At 38.0% G+C, this 19,503-nt stretch overlaps 1 protein-coding gene across 1 annotated transcript; it reads right to left on the reverse strand.

Annotated features, from left to right (window-relative positions):
* Nucleotides 1–2,116: 2,116 nt before the first annotated feature.
* LOC131163947 (uncharacterized) lies at nt 2,117–19,280 on the reverse strand. Its single transcript, XM_058120811.1, has 8 exons — nt 18,762–19,280; nt 18,437–18,532; nt 12,861–12,971; nt 11,019–11,328; nt 10,002–10,092; nt 8,391–8,733; nt 7,732–7,880; nt 2,117–3,133 (listed from the first exon to the last, which is right to left on the reverse strand). Exons 1-8 carry the CDS (start codon nt 19,017–19,019, stop codon nt 2,623–2,625), a joined length of 1,869 nt encoding a protein of 622 aa, XP_057976794.1. The 5' UTR covers nt 19,020–19,280; the 3' UTR covers nt 2,117–2,622.
* Nucleotides 19,281–19,503: the final 223 nt, after the last annotated feature.

The raw sequence follows: 19,503 nt of genomic DNA on the forward strand, positions 1-19,503 counted from the left end.
AGGAGAGGCTCAATTCCTTTATTTATTTAGTTAAACTATGTATATTGAATTTCTATCATTTAGCGGGTTTTTGTATTAAACTTGGGTGATATATGTTGAAATAGAAATGAATGTATTTTCTATACTACTGATATAGAATATGAGAATGAAATTCCAATTTGTTATACTGACAATGTGGTAAACAGAGGCTGGTGATGCACTGAGCCGCATCAGTAAACAAAGAGGGGTAAACTGAGTGGAAAGACGCCGGTTTGAACCCGATGGAATTATTTCTATACTATTGATATAGATTATGGGAGATAAAATCATATTTGTATAAATTGAATTTATGATACATGGAACCACAGCTTGAGAGTCCCGGGAGGGTTGAAAAATACTTTCTTTGCAGGGTGAAATGAAACTACTGTTATATAATACGGCATGATATCGTAGCTAGATGTACACGTGCAACCACACGTACTAAACGATGTGGGTACCAAGATGGTCGGCTAGCAGGGTGAAACCATTGGCTGATATTGGGCCAATGGAGGCAGTCGGATCGTATGTAGGTACTCGACAGTGCCTGCACTAACAGGGCATTGGACGAGTATCAGTGCACAACCCGAGCCACGGGGTAAAACTGGTTATAGGGATATTTTGCTGTTGGTCATCTGATAAATCATTAAATGGTCGAAAGACAGATGTGAGAATTTTGTAATATGAATAATGATATAACTGATGCATTACTGTATTGAAAATATTTGATTTATATTCCAGATGTTGAATGAAAATATGCATGTATGCAGTCACACACTGTTGTAACTCCTTCTTCCTTACTGAGAGGTGTCTCACCCTATCTTACAACCTTTGTTTTCAGGTCCGTCCGTGCATCGGTCCTTGTAGATAAAGGGACTAGGGAGGTTATTTTGGTTAGCTTACGTAAGCATCTAAATTTTGTACTAAACTTGATGAAAGTCCTTTTTGGAGGGTTGTAATATGATGATTACTCTAAGTCCGAATGTATGTAAATTATGGATGTATTAGTGAACTCTGGTATAAGGCTAGTAGTAATCCAAATGGATGTTTATGTTTTTCCGCGACATTTACATCATGATTATGTATGTTTTATACCCGTATGTCCCTATTTAGAGTGGGTTGTTTCCATATCTTGAACAGGTATAGGTATTTGATGTATGTGAGTGACACCTGAGTCCGTGTAAAGGGTCGGGTCGTTACATCCAAGAACTTTATAAAAACATTGTACATGTTGTATCTGAAAATGTGGTTCATGTCTTTAGACACAAGATAATAAGAAAAACACTGTCGATTGCTCCCGTGAATGTAGGCATTGTCAAACCACATAATTTTTTGTGTCTTTATTATTACTTTTATTATAATCTGCGTAATTGTTGTTTCCGTATATTTCACCGTTAAGTGCTGCATTGTAAAATCGAATTATTCCGTCGTGCATTCGTTTTTCAAAATAGTTTTTATTCTTCTATCTCTTTAGTTTTCTATACTATTCATCATAATTATCGTACATTTCACAACATGATCCCTTAATATGAAAACTTGCCAAGAGCAATTCTTAGGTGCATGTGTTTTTAGAATGAATGCAAGAAAATGTTGACTTTTTCTTTATTCATTTTTTTAACAGTACTCCAATGTATGTCTAAAGTAATAATGTAATTTTGTTGTTCAGTTCAAGAAATAGCTGTTCACTGAAAAAGATTAAATATAATAAAAAATTTGAGAATAGAAAGAATAGTTATTCATTATATATTTCTTATTATTTTATCCAAATATAATAAAAGAGAAATAAACATTCTCATTATAAAATTTAAAAATAATCATTTCTTGTTTATCATTTGTTATGGATTCGTAAAAGATTTTGCTTTATCATCCACACTATAATAACATATTTATAACTAACCAATTATAACCAATATATTGTTAGAAATAAGTATTCCACAAACAAAACAAAACCTAATAGCTTATAATTATGAAAAAAAATATATTAAAATTTTAACTCTATAAAATAAATAATTTTTTTAAAATTATCTTCTCCATAGCATAAATGAACTACAACCCCGCCGGCTTTAGGTCTTGAATCCACCACTGACGACATGGTATGCGTAGAAGGATGTGCTTGGTTACACAATGTGTGGTACCACCAAAAACTTTCTGCGTCTTAACATAACGTTTGCTTTTGAGAAGAAACGGCTCTGAAGAAAAAAGAAAACAGAAAGAAATAAACAATGATGGCCAGACACTCGGCTGTTTTATAACGGACTTATCCCCTAAAAAAGCAACAAAAGCTCAGCTATTTCTCACTTTTACATGGTCAGTTTTGGGTCATTCCCTCCTAAGCACAATTGCCAGCATCCTTTCAGCAGCTAGTCTTCATAGGCTCCCAAGTCCTTAATCATATTCTCCAGGAGAACTCAATTGAAACACACACACACCCCCCCCCCCCCCCCCCCCCCCCCCCCCCCCCCCCCCCCACCCCCACCCCAACATAAAAAAACACACAAATGGAGGCGGGGAAAATATATCACAATGTAAGAAAATTCAAAATTCATGGTTTCCAACCAAAAGAAGAAAATTGCCTTCTCTATCTTGCAACCAAAACCGATCCCAGGCTCAAGCAGGCTGACCACTTTCAGCTGCCAATTTTATCCTTTGATTATGCTCTGCAACCTTGTAATCTACAATTTCCCTCAGCAGCTGGGAATCCAAAACACAATCAGGACGCCCATAGACGGCTGCTTGAACACCTGCCATGAGTTTTGCTATCTCACGGCCGGAGAACCCGTGAGTCTTCTGGGCAGCTTCCCGGATGACTTCATCTGATACATCCCTAATGGTTATATTCTGTGTTTTCCTGTTGAGAAGAGAAGCCGTCCCAGAAGCACTCTCATCTTCATTGCAAAGATACTTCTTCAAGTAAAGCTTTAGCAGTTTATAACGTTCCTCTTGTTCGGGAAGTGGAAACTCAATAACTTCATCCATGCGATCAGCAACTGCACTGTCGAGATCCCCCGGTCTGTTTGTGGCAAGCACAAGGACTATGTCTCTCGACTGGTCCCCAGTTCGAAAAAGCAATGCATTTAGAGCACTTCTCTGGGCTTCACTCATGTGAGTGCTATTACGCCTGCATTTGGTTTGCAATGAAAACATTTGCTGCTGGTGAAAAACAGAACCATGTGACTTTAACTGGTGCTTTAAAAAAGGAACTTAAAAGCTAGATATTCAAATTGGAGGCATATATATTAGGCAAAATTGTTTTGATGTTGGGTTCAACCAAAGATGGTAAAATAAAGTTTGGTGTTCAAATGGGCAAGGCAAACCTATTTGAAACCTTCACTAATTTTCAAGGCAAAATGTATTAGTTCAAAGTTCAAACTGTTATATCAGAACAACAAAAGCTACCCAGAAGAAATATTGGACAATATTCACAATATTCTCTATGTAAAAGTGAGCATCACAATTTAAGAAAAGCAGTCTACCATTCTACTGAAGAACAGCAATATGTGACCCCATTCTTTTACAGATGACCGAAACAAAATATTAAATCAATAATTCAGGATTGGACTAGTCTACTGCAAGTGAACAACAACTGTTTTACAAGTAAATTCAGATGTTTATCTCACTTTATTTTTTGATCTTGTAAACCTCCAGGGAAAAAAAAAAAAAAAATTGGTTGTGCAAATCAAAAGGAATGATGATCTTGGCCTGTGCCAAGTCCGAAACCAAGTGGATATATTTTTTGTTCCATACGCCTTTATTATTAGACTTGCCATAGTTGTCAAATTGAAATTTGAATCGTGAATCAAAATTCATTTTTGGGAATCAAGCAAGAATCAAATCAAATCATAAGATTCGGTACAAATTTTCAAAATCGATTCCATATGACATGCATTTATTGATATACAAACAATAAGAAAAATAGTAAAATACATTTAAATTTTGACAATAAAAATCACATTTCATGTGTATGCTTTCCCTAAGCAAATGGGAAGTAAGAAAATAAGTTGGGAAATATTAATAAAAATTTAACTTTATGTTGTTTGAAGGATGGAATCAAGAAAAATTAATAAAAAGTTGAACCTTTGGTGTTTATCAACAATTAAAAAAATTAAAATATTACATGCATATTCTTTCTCGGATTAAAAAGAAAAAAAAAAAAACCTAAAAATGATAATAATTAAACAAACGACAAAAAAAATCAATTTTTGAACCTTAAAAACACAACAAAACAAGAGTACCAGCATAGCCGGTGAGTATTTCTTTGCTTCATCAATGGCAGGACACTATGCCCCTCCTAGAGTGAAGAAGATCTTGTGAAGACAACATCAGATCTAAAGTTCTATTTTCTCCTTGGAAGGTAATTGTGTAAAAATAAAAGCAATAAAAAAAAGAAAGAAATGTTGTCTTTCAATTTCAAACTTGTCAGGTTTGTTAGGATATGATAGGTCAAAAATCATGTGAATCAATAGATTCGGATCAAATCATTAGATTCATAATGATGAAACAATAAATTTGCAATGATTCAAGTATTTTTAGATTTGTTAGTAAGATCCAAATCGATTGTGTAGAAATTATACAAATCATACGAATTGAATCGCGAATCATAAGATTCTAACAACTACGATACATACTATGACACGTAGATATATCATGCCTATGAGCGCATCACGTCTCTGAATTTTTATTTTTTCTGTCCTAATGGAGAAACCACTAATGGAGAATTTTAAATGGTCATATTGTATCTAGGTTTTATATTTTAGTTTGAGAAAAATCTTGTTATTTTAGAAGTTTGGTGAATTTAGGTTTATTTTCTGTATATAAATACTTTGGGTTATTCTACGATTCTTGTTTTATTAGGGCTTTTATGTAATTATGTGTTTAGTTAGTAATGGGTATAAGTACTGGACATATAAGTTATTATACAATTAAATTAGTGCTGTGCATGTAAGTTATTATAAAGTTACTGGTTTGAATAAGATTGCTGCAATTTCCCTCCCTCTCTCTCTCTCTCTCTCTCTCTCTCTTTCTCCCCTTCAATTCTCACTTGTCCTACATCAAATTGGTATCAGAGCCCGACCACGATCACCATGCAGCCATTAGAAGTCAGAAATTGCAGAAATTTCAAAAGTGTTCATCTGCAACTCTTCTAAAAATTACAATTGTGCCCCTGATCTTGAAACACTAATTTCCACCAAGCGAATCACAATACCTACTTCACCATCAACATCAAAACCGTCTGAAACCCTCTCCGGTAATTCCACATTCACCCAACAAGGGGTGTGGGCCCACGCATCACCTGAAAGTATACCAGCCCTTCAAAATCCACACTTTCTGAAGTTTGTTTTGACACACCACCACCATTACTGAAACCATCATCCCTAGATCTGCTGCCATCCGGAAAACCATCACCAGAGACAGCCAGTGGTGCACACGCAGCACATGCTAGCGACTTAAGAGTGAGAAATTTCCAGAGTGATTTCCTGCCTCTAAATTAGCAAGAAATTGCCTACAGCCACAAAATTTTCTTGAGATTCTGAAGCAAAATTGAGGAAAATTCAAGTTCCAGTGCAAATTACATGTTTGGAGGATAATTTCAGCACCATCACTGGAATTCAGACTTCATTTGCTGCATTTTGTAAGCTTTTATTTTATAGACTTGAGAAACTGGGGAGTTAACTTGAGATATTGGACTGCCGGAAGTTTTGAAGGTCTGCCAGCATCCAGATCGAGGCCCAGCTGCTGTGTTTTGGGATTTTACTGCAAAATTGGTTTTCCTCCATGAGATTTTGATGTTGATTTGAAGGAACTCATCTTCAATTGCTTAGTACATACTTTTGGAGGGTAAATTCAATGTGCCAGCATCCTTTTCCAATTTTACAAGTGAAGTTTTCTTGGAGTATCTGCAAGCAATTGAAGTGAAATATTTGAAGATCTAAAAACTACGAAGTCTGAAAAAGGACCTTTTGGTAACATTGTATGAACCTATGCTACTTGGACTCCATGGAAATTGATTTGATGTTGATTATCTATTAGGTACTTGTCTGAAAGCATTCGTCCATATTTACTCTCTAGTTAGAAATAATAATAATGAGTTGGTTCTATATATCTACTTCGTACCTAGTTGGCAATTCTCAGCAATTATTGGACTATGCAGTCTTAGGCAACTTTCTTCTAGTGTTACCGATTATTACCTTAAATTTAGAGGCTTCCTTTACCCATGAGCTCTCAATAAGGAACCTAGAATGGTGATTTTGTTCAAGAAGGATTGAGGGATGAAATAAGAAGGCATATAAATGTTCGAACATATCCCACTACTCTATCTGAGGCTTACCCTATGGATTTGGAAGCTGAGAGATATCTCCAGCCACCAACCTTTATAACACTACTTATTTTAAAGAATGTCATCAACCTAGATCAGTTTCTCCAAAGTCACAAGGTATTCCTGGATCCTCCCAAGATGTTCAAGAGAGAACCCAACTTGTTGAGGGTACCAAAAGTGTCCATCCAAATTGTGGCATAATAGAATATCATGACTACATAAATGGTTCACATATAACTAGTGCACAACTTTTTTATTCTTCTGTAAACTTAAGTCATGAATCTTCTAAAAATGAGGTCACAGATTTATCTTTAGTGACCCTAAGCACTATTGGAGAGTCTAGGCCAGAGATGAACCTTGACTTGTAACCAAACTTGGATGTTGAGACTTGCAATGACAAGCAAGATGAGTCGCCAACTACTAGGACACATGTTTGTCAATGACCTTGCTCTCCAACCTCAATTTTCCATCTCTAATCCGAAGAGCAAGGAATAATTGGTTGCTGTAGAGTTTGTTGAAAATTCTTCAATCATGGAACCTATTGTTGGAAATCCTCTTAAGATTATTTCCTAATCCATTAAACCTGCCCCTCCATCCCTTTCATCTTCTCCCTCTACATTTTCCTTAACCAAATATAGCGATACGTTGTCCATTATCTTAGAATATGGACCAAATTCATAGTTTCTTGAGCTGCCAATAGATTTGGACATTATATTGATTTATTGTTTGGATGGCTTTTTATTTTATCAGAGGACATTGCAGCCTTCTATGCTACTTGCAGTTGGAGGGCCTTCTACATATTATCCAATGGTGATTAACAAAGCAATGCACGTCGTGCCTCCTCTTGATTTGCATACAAGTTTGACTTTGTTCCGACACATGGAGCAAAAGCTACTATGCCATTACAAAACTCAAGGTCAAGTTTTCTCTAACAGGGGAGTTTGATGGAGAGCACCACCAATGGAGAATTTTAGATGTTCATATTGTGCGAAGGTTTTTATATTTAAAACCTTTGGGATTATTTTATAATTTCTAGTTTTATTGGGACTTTTATGTAAATATGTGTTTTAGCTAATAGTGGGTATAAGTTCTGAACATGTAAGTTATCGTACTGTTATTGTTTTGAATCAGATTGCAGCAGTTTCCCTTTCTCTGTCTCTCTCTCTCTCTCTCTCGTGCACGCTACCTCTTCATCTTCCTTCTTCTTTCCCCAACATTGTATGTATGCCTTTTAATACAATGGTTACATGAAAAGTGGGTTTTTTTGTTGGATAAGTATAATTGTCTTCAATAGTTGTACCATTTCAACAGTTCATCAGTATCCAACACAGGAAATCTCATCAACTGATGAAGCTTTGCAGAGTGCAGAAGAAGTATAGTATGTCAGGGTGATGGCAACTTACTCGCATAAAAAAGCATCAGCCTCATCAATAAAAAGCAGTAAGCCTTTCCTTGACTTTTTAGCCCAATCAAATATCTGATGGATCTTGGTAACAGCCTGTGCACCCAGTGGTACAACATCACCTCCTGTCATCATTGCATAATCCAAACCCTGTAAAATAATAGTGATGGGTCAAAGCCACAGAGAACAAAGGTACTTCTGCCATCATTAAAAAAAAATATTACTTTTACAAAACCACTCATTTACTCATTTAGTAACACCCAAAAATCTAAGGTAGCATATAATAAGTCCTACAAAATTGTTGCTCCATTATCTGCTTTATGTGTAAGAAACAAAGAAGTGCACAGATACAGAAATATTCATCTCACATGCATCTCAAATATTCTTTTACACATCCATCACCATTTTTGGCAAAAAATACAAGGGACAAATTTATGGCACTTAATTTATTCATATCATTAACAAAATTCATCTTCCTAATAGTTGGTGCTGCCTCTTCTTCCCCTTCATGCTTCTATTTTCCCTATTAAGATTCTCCTACCCATCCAGCGGCACAAAGGTGGGAGGATCAACGAGGAAAAGAGTTCCATGGACCAAATGAGCAAATAAACCAGCACTAAACATAAAAGGGAAAAATGAAGTAATAAGTCAATGACCTACAGATTTTTGAGCTATCTCCCTTGCAACCATAGTTTTGCCAGTACCAGGAGGTCCATAAAAAAGCATGTTACGGAAGGGTGCCTGGTGAGATTTTGTGTTTGCTGTGGCTCGAGCAAGCTGCTCTATTCTCCTCTGCAATGAAGGATGGAGAATAACATTCCCCAAACTAGATTTAATTCCTGCAGACCCCACTGACCCAGCTGCTGTACTATAATTTGAGACTTTATTTTTTATTTGGGAAACCATCCCTGACCATGGGAATTTTGCAATAGATGACTCTCGGATTAGTGATGGTTGACCCAGTATCCGGTTGATATAACCCCAAGTCACTCTAGCACCTTCTCTGTAACCAAAAACATGTTAAAGGACAAATAGTTAGCATAGACCATTGCAAGTATGATTATTGGGGTATCCAAGCTATAAATCAATAAGGTTGCCCAGATCGGATTTTTTATTCCACCTATATACTGTCCAATGCAACAGCTAAAAGTGAATCACCTATATCTATTATTGTGTTCTTTCTTTTTCTCTTCTAAATGTCCTCTATCTAAAAGAAAAAGTACATTAATAAATATTCACATGCTAACTACAGCATGCTCACACTTTTTGGGAGGCTTGCAATACAGAATGGATTCAAGATCTTGATGATCAATATGTTATTTGTTGCAAAATAGTATGGCAAGCCTTGATGAAATGAATTTAAACATCAGCACAGTTAAAAACATAACATAAATTTTGATTCATTTTAAGCTTTTAGCCTCCTATGTACAAACCAGCAAACAGAGTAAACATGAGTGACATGACCAGTTTTCACAACAATATAGTGGTGAACTGGTGATGCGGTGGCAAGTGGTAACTAAGACAGACCATTTGTTTCTGTTTAACAATCTGATTTTCTAAGATGCGTCTAGTGACATAACAATCAGATACTATAACATGCATCCAATATCTCTAGCAAGTCTAGCTCACATAGGAAACAATAATCACATATCCCAGTTGACTTAGAGCATGGTCCATGTCCTATTTTCAAAATTATCCATCGTTCTGTCTCCACACTGCAGCAAATCTCCATGCAACACAATTTAATCTTTATTAGTGTGAACAATGCCACTACTGGTCCCCTAGGCCAAATTTATTGAATTCATTTCTCCTGAAAAACAAAACTTTGTTTCAGATTTAAAAATGAAAAAATTACCCCTAAAAATCTTCCATATCATGTTCACCCTTTAACCATGTTCTCTAATATAAAAAGGGGGTAAATGACTTCGCTTCATCCATGCTCAACAGGGTTCAAAATGCATTCAAGTTTGTGTTTTTTTATCCACTGTCACCATTCTCTCTTTTAAGCAACATTTGGCTACTTGGCCATGCAAAATATAGGTTCTGCTGCAAAAAAGCTTATCATCACAGCTTCAAGCATGCCTGGATAGGTTGCACCAATAATTGGTGCTAGAGCCGCACCTAATCCTTCTGTAACTCAATAAATTCACTGTTTCCGATAAAAAATATAGATGGTTGTGAAAAACCATCAAACAGAAATAACTGCTGCTGGAAGTTGATCATTTGATTAAGTAATTGAATAATATGAGATAAAAAAAATGGCATGAGGACCTAGTTGTATAAATTCCAGCAGCTAGGGCTGTGGCTCCTCCAACAGTCATAAACAACTTACTCCTATCGGTCAACAGCATCCTGAACCCACCTGCATGGTCCAGTTGAGAAAACAACTATATCAGAAAGGTCCCCTGATTTAACCCAAAATGCAAAAAAAAGAGTTTAAAGTTTAAACTCAACTAATATCTCGCAAAGGTATGATATTCAAGAAAAGAAATGCTATAGATGGGCAGGCTTTATAGCTAGAATAACAAGGGTGTTGACACATGCATTCTAATCTATTATGTGTCAACATCCTTGGAGTTTAAAGTATAAACTCAACTTTCATATCTCGCAACAGTACAATATTCTAGAAAAGCAACACTATAGATAGCCAGGCTTTATAGCTGGACTACCAAGAATGTTGACATATGCATTTTGATCGATTATGTGTCAACATCGTAAATATTCTGACTTTAAAGCCCATCATCCAATCTCACAATAAAGAATTTTCCATTCCAGAAACAAGCTCCCACTTCTGAAGTTATGAGAGCATATGATGCTATGAACAGAGACACAAGTTTGCATTATATTTTGACTGATTTAAGCAATTTAAATCTTGAAAAATACAATGACATAAAGAGTACCTTAAATGATATTCATTTTTAACTAGGAAAACAGCGATATATTCATTTGTAGCTAGGAAAACAGCTTATGTCAATGTTGTCAAATCCAAGGAAATCAAGTAATCACAAAGGACAAAATTCCAAAGTCTGAAACTTTAAAGTAAGTTCGCAAGAGTGGACCAAAACTTAGCATCTATACATCATTGCCAAGCTAAGTTACCAATGAATGAGTTCATTGGAAACCATAAACACACAACATGATTTGGCTCAAGACCCTTGTCCTATGAATGATATCTGACCAAGAAACAAAACAGATGCAGCTCAGTCATAGTAGAAACCACTTCTGTAGCCATGCAGAGCAGCTTGTGCTCCCTGCAAGTCTGAGAATAAGGCAAGGTGTATTACATACCTTCTATGTGACTAAAAGTTGTATTGATTGCAGCAAGCCACTTTTCTCTTTCACCATTTATCCGCTCTATAAGCATTCGCCTGTTATGATCCTCAGTCAATTTTGCTTCATGAGCCCGTCCTTCTGCTTCAGCCATGGCCTTCACTCTAATTGTTTCCCGTTCTATTTCAGATCTCTCTTTCTCAGTTTGGCGTTGTTGGGCTTGGATTTGCTCTTCAGTAGCCCGTCTTGCTTGTTCTTTCCGTATAGAGGACTCTTCTTGCATCTTTACCAATTCAGCATTATGTCTCCTTTGAGCTTCATTATCTGTCTGCAAACCGTAATGAGACAGTTAAACTGCAGTTTTTTTATGACGAGCACTAACCCATGAGAATCTTTTTCTCTTCTTTACATAATTCCCAGACACCAACTAAAACAAAGTGCAGGCATGTTCTAGTTAATACCCACATGATTTTATGTGGATGCATAGAAATTCTTGTGTTAATAGTTTTTTTTCTTAGGCAACCATTTCCCCATGAAAAATATTGTCCAAACTGGTTACTCCGAGATACAAACTTCCCCAAAAGATGTTCTTCCAGATGTAGACCATTCCCAATTACTGTTTTACTTGCAACCTAAAAAACTAAATGATTGAAAAAAGAAAATATATGTCTGTAATCTTGTTCTTTGGAAGTCAATTAAAGAGCGAGTGGGGAAAAAATAAAAAAAATCATTAAAAAGCATATAATCTTATTGAACTAGAGTAGTTGACAGTGGCGTTTTGGTCAATGAATCTTAGAACAATGAACATCAGGAGTATTCCTACAAAGAGTCTATATATGCATTATAAAGAAAGATGAATACAAGAAGAAAATGCATGTGTGCAAACCAGAATACAAGAAGAAATAAACACCAAGCCCCTCCCCACCCCCTTTCTCCCCAAAAATACAAGAACAATAACAACAAAAACAACAAGAAGCCTTGAGTCCCACTAGGTGGAGTCGACTACATGAATCCTTTTCTGCCAATTCACCCAATCAAGGGAATTTTCCTCCGCTAGCTTAAGAGCTATTGAGTCTTTCCTCACTACCACATTCCATGTTATTCTAGGTCTATCCTTCCCCTCTTTCAATATCATAAACAATAACTCACTCACTCCTCCTCACAGGTGCACTGCTTGGCTGGCATTTCAAATGCCCAAACAATCTAAGCTGCCCCTCCCTTATCTTGCCTTCGACCGGTGCTACACCTAGCTGATTGGGTATATGTTTGTTCCTTAATTTATCTTTTAATGTTATACCACTCATCCACATTAACATTCACATTTTAACAACTTTTATTTTTTGTACATGTTTTTTCTTATTTGTTCAATATTCCAATCCATAAAGCACGGCTGGCCTTATAGCCATCTTATAGAGCAACCCTTTTAATTTTAAGGATATTCTATAATCACACAACATACTTGACGGACTCCTCCATTCATGTATTCTGCTTTTAACTCTATGTATCACATCCTCTTCAATTTCTCCTTCCCCTTGCATAATAGATGGAAGGAGAAATAGGTTCATTAAAAAATCACTAAGCTGTTGTCCCTCTACAATCATGCAATGCATAATTCAGAATCATGGTACTGAATGCAGACTTGACAGAATTTAGAAGCAGTATAAGTTACAATATTTGATGATCAAACAAATATATTTATAAACTATTGCAACAATCCTGCTTTGCCAGAGGGCGGTGGGAATTTTTCTTTTTTTTTTTCCATTTGTTACACTAACTAGTTAGCTTCAAAACTCTCATCAGGTTCCAAGCCCCATAACATTTTGAACTCTAAACCAGGAAAAAAGGAGTTACTCCTTGCACCTGCATCCGTTTTCTAGTCAACTCATCTTCATATCTCAACATCTGTGCCTTTGCTTGTGCTTGTTGTTGTGCTAAATTTCTTTGTTCTTCAGCAACTTTCTGCTGCCTTTCCTGCAGAGAAAATGCCATGTTAACAGAAAAAATAACAAAAATAAGTCTACGAAAGGCATGCATTAGTCATGCCAGGGAACTGGACATTTCAACACTAGTTTCATACTAACGCAGTCCAAGTAATGAAACTGTGGCATGCAGATTATACATGGACGGAGAGTGTATTGCACATAACTTTAAAATAACAATTACTACTACTACTACAACCAACTCATACCTAAACATTAAAATATATATATAAATAAGCAAAGCTAAATAACAGGTGCATGCATTAAATTGAACAAGGATAAACAAAAACAAAACTTGGTGTCAGACGGAACAATTAATGAGAAGAAATTGATATCTTTACAGAAAATACTAGTGGATTGTGATGGTTCATGACAATAAGCAAATAAACAATCACATAATACACATACCATCCTCCAAGAATGACATTGTTGGGGATGTGGCTCATATTCAAAGTGGATCACATGTACCGGAGAAAGATACGTTACGCGAGGGGCAAAGGGACAGAAGCAAGGTGTTTTCTTCTACTCCAAACCATCGACGGTTTCCGTCAGCACAGATTACGTAAATTCAAATCAAGGGCTTGTACATTGGGCTTATCTGGAGGATTTTCCTTCGGGGGATCGATACAAATGTAGTTTAGTTACACTAGAACACTTCTGTATGCATTAGATGTTATATAAACATCATTATGTAACCCTAATGGGGTGAGAGAGACATTGATCATAGTGAAAACCTAAGTGTTGCTCCCGTGGACATAGGCTATTGCCGAACCACATAAATCTTGTGTGTTCTAGTTGTGTTTATTATTCTTCTTATCCTTGTTTGATTGCTTCTTGAGTATATTTCATCGTCGGGTGCTTGCATTAGGTTGTTGATTGATTCGTGTGTGATTGTGTGCTTCCACTACACGTGTTCAAGTTGAAAGAACGTCAACAAGTGGTATCAGATGTATTGGTTCTACAATGGCTAGGTATTTTAAATTAAGCTCGATGTGAACAAGCTCAATGGCACTGGTAATTTCGGGCTTTGGCAACGAAGAGTAAAGGATTTGCTAGTACAGCAAGGGATGTTGAAGGCATTATACAGAAAGAAGTCCGACGACATGAACGACACAAGTTGGAAGGAGCTTGAAGCAAAGGCAATTTCCATAATCAGGTTATGTTTGGCCGATGACGTGTTGCATCACGTCATGGATGAGGACTCGCTAGCAGCGGTTTGGCTGAAATTGGAGCATCAATACGTGTCAAGTTGATTTCGAACAAGCTATATCTTAAGCAAAAGCTTTATTGGCTTAAGATGGTGGAAGGTTCGAACTTGACTCAGCACATCAACACATTTAATCAGATCATTAGTGATCTGGGGCAAGTTGATGTGAAGTTTAAGGAGGAGGACAAAGCGTTGATGTTGCTGAATTTCCTACCTACGTCGTCTACGTACGAGAATCTAGTTATGATGCTAACTTGAGGGAAAGAGGACATCACGAGTGCATTGCTAGGGTTCCATCAAAGGAAGAACGCCAGTGATGAGGGTTCATTTGGTGAATGGTTTGTGGCAAAAGGTAATCAGGATCGTGGGAGAAGCAAGTCCTGGAGTGGATCAAGTGGTAATAAAACTCAATCCAAGAGGAAGAAGGACGTTCGTTGTTTTAAGTGCGGGAAACTAGAGCACATAAAATTGAAATGTCGAGAGTGGGAAAAAGGAAAGGCAAAAGCTCAAGGAGGTTCATCAAAATCTGTGAATGTAGTTGAAGAAGGGGACTCGAGGAGCAGTGATGATGAGATGCTTACTGTTTCATCAGGTTCAAAACGCCTCACGAATTCTTGGATCTTAGACTAGAGATGTTCTTTTCACATGACGCCCAACAAAGCTTAGTTCACCACTTGCAAATTGGTGAGTCTCAGTCCTATTATGATGGGAAACGGTGCAGTATGCAAATTTGTCAGAATAGGGGATATCAGGATCAAGATGTATGACAGTGTGGTAAGGACGTTGTGTGGCGTAAGGCATGTACCCGGTCTACGGAAGAACGTGATATCATTGGGTGCTTTGGATTGTAACAAGTATAGTTACAAGTCCAAAGACGGGATGTTGATGGTGACTGAGGGCGTATTACTAGTGATGAAGGGACAAAGGATAGAAGGGAATCTCTATATACTGTAAGGTAATACAATTGTAGGTAGGGCTGCAGCTAGGAGTTCTAAGTCAGGAAACACCGTTTTGTGTAATGTAACCACACACAAAACGGTGGGTATTTTTAACTACATTGGTATGGATGTTTGGGGACTGGTGAGCGCAGCATCACGGATTGGACATAGGTATTTCGGGTTATCACGAAAGATATGAGAGTATCTCATGCAGCACAAGTTGGAGTTGTTTGCGAGGTGCAACTTGTGGCTGAGGTGGAGTATCAAACTGAGAGAAAGTTCCTCAGGTCAGTTATTGTTGCTGAGTACGCTGATGTTCAAGGAATTTTGTGAGCGGGGCATGGTGTATGCAGGGCTTGCAAGGGACTTCTTGGTGAAGTCAGCGAGTATGATGTGTTTCGCAATTAATCGATCGCCAAAGGTATCACTAGATGGGAGAGTACAGGAGAGGCTTGGACTGGTTATGCGGTAGACTTTGGAGGTCCAGCCATGCACGTTTCTAGTGAGGTGGGATTTAGGCTTGGTATAACGTCTAAATGGTGCACCTTTCTAGTATATAAGAAGGATGAGTTCAAATTGGGTGATCCAATGGCAAACAGGATGACGATTGATGGAGACATGGCTTTAGGTGTTAAAGTCATGGGTCAACGTACTCAGATAAATGAAGAGAAATGGGTGTCAGAAAGTTGTAGTAGCAGCAATGCGCATGGGGAGTTGGAGACTCAAGGAAGGAGTGCAGGGAGTTCTAACTCGGGAGACTTGCAGTATCACAAGGCAAAATGGAGCAGAAATGAGATTGTAATGCAACTGGAGTTTCAGATTGAGGGCAGAAATGCAGTGAGTTCAAACTCGGGAGACCAGCAAGAACACAATGGGCTCAAAGGTGCTATTCGGCCACCGCCCAGATGTGAATAGATGTCTTATGCAACCATCACTACCAAGGAGAATCCTACTACCTTTCAGGACGCAGTGCATGGCCAAGAGAAGGGTAGCTGGACAGATGTCATGGTGGAGGAGATGGAGGTATTGTATAAGAATCAGACTGGGAGGTTGGTGGAGCTCCCAAGGGGGAAGAGGGAGATAGGCTGCAAGAGGACAAGTATTCTAGTTGTTTTATGTGAGTGACATGCCGATTGCTAGAAAGGTTCCAACTGAGGTAAATTAGTCGGGGACTCTATTGAGTATGGAAGTTGACATGAAAGTTTTGAGTGCTGCCAAGATTATTCTTGAGTTGGAGATTCGCAAAAGTAAAGTTACAGGGAGATTGGGATTATCTCAGGGTGATTTTGTAACTATGGGGAGATTGGTGTTATCTCAAGGCAGCTGTGCGGACAAAACTATATGTAGATTGTGGTTATCTCAAGGTGGTTTTAGGGATCAAGTGTTGGTGAGGATTAGCATGGTTAGTGTTAAACCGGTCACTAACACACCATTAGCAAATCTAAGTAAACAGTCTACCACTCAGTACTCGAGGACAAACGGGGATGTTCGGATCGTGTCAAAGGGTTTCCTACGCTAGTGCAGTTGAGTACTTTGGGGGGCAACAGAGGGTTTCGTCAGTTATGAGGTTCGCAGATGAAGACTACACAGGACGCTTGGATGACAGAACACTTGCAACGGGGTATGTTGTGGGAAGGCCTAATTGTTGGAAGTCCAGAGTACAGTCTCAGCGTGCACTGGTTGCAACTGGATCAGAGTTATTGGCAGAGACTAAAGCTACCAAGGTGGCATTGTGGTTTAGAGGATCATTCAAGGAGCTGGGTGTTCAGTTAGGTGAAATTCTTGTTACCACAGTCAAGTTCAAGTGTGGCTTGGACTTGATTTACATCTCCGGGTATTAGAGGGGAGGCAGGTCCCGATCTACAGGCCCAAGTGGAGCAGCGGTTATGCTTTCATATTTCTAAGTTGGTGAATATTTGCCGAGATGGAAATTATTGGGGATGTGGCTCATATTCAGAACGAATCACATATACCAGAGAAAACTACATGACACAAGGGACAAAGGAGCAGAAGCAAGGTGTTTTCTTCTACTCCAAACCATCGACGGTTTCCGTCAGCACAGATTACGTAAATTCAAATCAGGGGCTTGTACAATGGGTTTATTTGGACGATTTTCCTCCGAGGGATCGATACTGATGTAGTTTAGTTATACTAGAACACTTTTGTACGCATTAGATGTTATATAACATCATTATGTAACCCTATTAGGGTGAGCGAGACATTGATCATAGTGAAAACCCAAGTGCTACTCCCGTGGACGTAGGCTATTGTCGAACCACATAAATCTTGTGTGTTCTAGTTGTATTCTTTATTCTTCTTATCATTGTTTGATTGCTTCTTGAGTATATTTCATCATAGAGTGCTTGCATTACGTTGTTGATTGATTCGTATATGATTGTGTGCTTCCACTACACGTGTTCAAGTTGAATGAACGTCAACAGACACAACATCCTTCTGGCACACAATTGAATTCAACGAATGGCAGTGCAAGTAAGACAAACATATGTACCTGAACCTTCACATGCATTTAAGTGAGTGAGGGCTAATAATGCAGGGGTACTCAGAATTTTTCTAGTTAGAGTCTTCCAAAACTACTTTTAAAAAATAAAACACTATTTATACAACATTCAAACACTTGTTTCAGAGTCAGGAAGGCCTAACAATATTTTAAAATAATTCTGAATGGAATTTTAATGATTGATAACAAAAGGGTCATCGACTAGTAACTATGCAAGCAAACTATGTTGTGGAATCAACCAGCTAAGGACCACCACATCAACAAGTAAATGAAGTTTTAAAAGGTGATTGACTATATAGTTGAATCAATAAACAATACAAAAACTTTAAGGTGAGGCTTCCACTGCAAGAGTATATCGCAACATTGAAGTTAAACAACAACTGGCACATTGAAGTTAAACAACTACCGGGACATTTAGGGATCAATTATCTTGAATCTGACTCCCCAATTTAAGCACTCATGACAAGCACTCTGTTCACTCATCAAGTCACTCCCCATGCATAAAACAAATTTTGGTAATCAACCAAAAACATGGGACCATAGCTCAAACATAATTTCTTCCACTTCAATTCATTTGAACTAAAGTTGTATACATTCTACCAACTCAATTTCAAGATCTATTAACAAAGAACATTCAAACGAATAGATTTCAAGTGACAACCATTATTGTGGTTTGTCATTACTTTTGCTGCAAATTTTCAAGGAACACAAAAACCATAATGTCAAATCAAGTCAGAATGACAGAATGCTACTTGCCCTCAAATGAACTCGAGGGTATAAATAAAACAGCTTACAATCTCAGTTTGAGCTTGAATGGCTTCATGATGAGCCTTCTCAGCCGCCAACTCTGCCAACCGAGTTTGTTCCTGCTTTCTCATAACTTCAAAAACCTGACACCAGGAGGAAGGAAAACACCCTTTCAATATTAATCAAAATTATAAAAATAAATAGACAAGGTCACCACCTCCTTCTGATTGCGTAGAAAGCTAACAAAAAAGCCGAAGCGCTAAGCTAGGCCCTGTTTAACGCTTAGTGCTTAGATGACAAGTGGTTTACATTTTCTCAGAAAACAAACATAGAATGTTGCAAGAGGAGTTGTAAAACATAAAAGAGCAAGACCTGTTTGGCGTTCGGAGAGCTGTTGATTTCTCGAAGAGCTTTGGCACCTCTCTCCAATGACTCTGGATCGAAACCGCCCTTGGGCTCTTCGGAGGAGGATTTAGCTTCCGTTTGGTCGGCCTGAGCCTGAGGAGGCGAAGACGAAAAGAAAGGCGAGAAGCGAAAGGGAGCGTCGGCGTGCGCGTGATTGGGGAAAGTGGACAAGGAGGCGACCGCGGCAGCCATAGCTGCGCAGGTCGATAGCCTTGAAGCAGCCATGGAAGATAAGCTTCTTCAAGCTCTGATCTGATATGTGTTTGGTAAACAGATGACGGATACTGGGGTAATGTACGGACAAGAAACGTAGGGTTTAACGCCTGGCGCGAGCATAAACCTTCTTTCCTGGTCTAGGGTTTAAACGGACCAGTTGGTCATGTCCCAAACCAGCCAAACTTAACTGCCACAGTTTGCGTGGAGAAGAAACCAACGGAGCCCAACACATCGACGCCGACTTGCATGGTCCAAAAATTAGACCAGGTTAGCTCGGCCCTTTCCGAGGAGAAAATTTTATATGCCACCGTGGCAGCAATCACTAAAACCGATAATAAAAACAGAAAAACAAAATTAAATCACAAAATCAAACTAAATTAAATTTAAAAATTAATTAAATGTTATTGTTGTAAAAATAAGTCTAAAATTTATCAATTAAGGCCTAGTGTTAGGGTGTGACAATGTAATGGGGAAAATGGGGGAGTCAGATACT

Source organism: Malania oleifera, chromosome 1, assembly GCF_029873635.1.
Source record: "Malania oleifera isolate guangnan ecotype guangnan chromosome 1, ASM2987363v1, whole genome shotgun sequence".
Classification (NCBI taxonomy): Eukaryota; Viridiplantae; Streptophyta; class Magnoliopsida; order Santalales; family Ximeniaceae; genus Malania; species Malania oleifera.

Bases quoted from the DNA above. Each gene is read 5' to 3' on its own strand.
- LOC131163947 (XM_058120811.1), bottom strand. From the start codon at position 19,019: ATGGCTGCTTCAAGGCTATCGACCTGCGCAGCTATGGCTGCCGCGGTC. The intron at 8,734-10,001 runs GTCCTCATGCCA...TTTTGGTTACAG, and splicing joins GCTGGAATTTATACAACTAG to AGAAGGTGCTAGAGTGACTT. The intron at 7,881-8,390 runs GTAGGTCATTGA...ATTATTTTACAG, and splicing joins GGGAGATAGCTCAAAAATCT to GGTTTGGATTATGCAATGAT.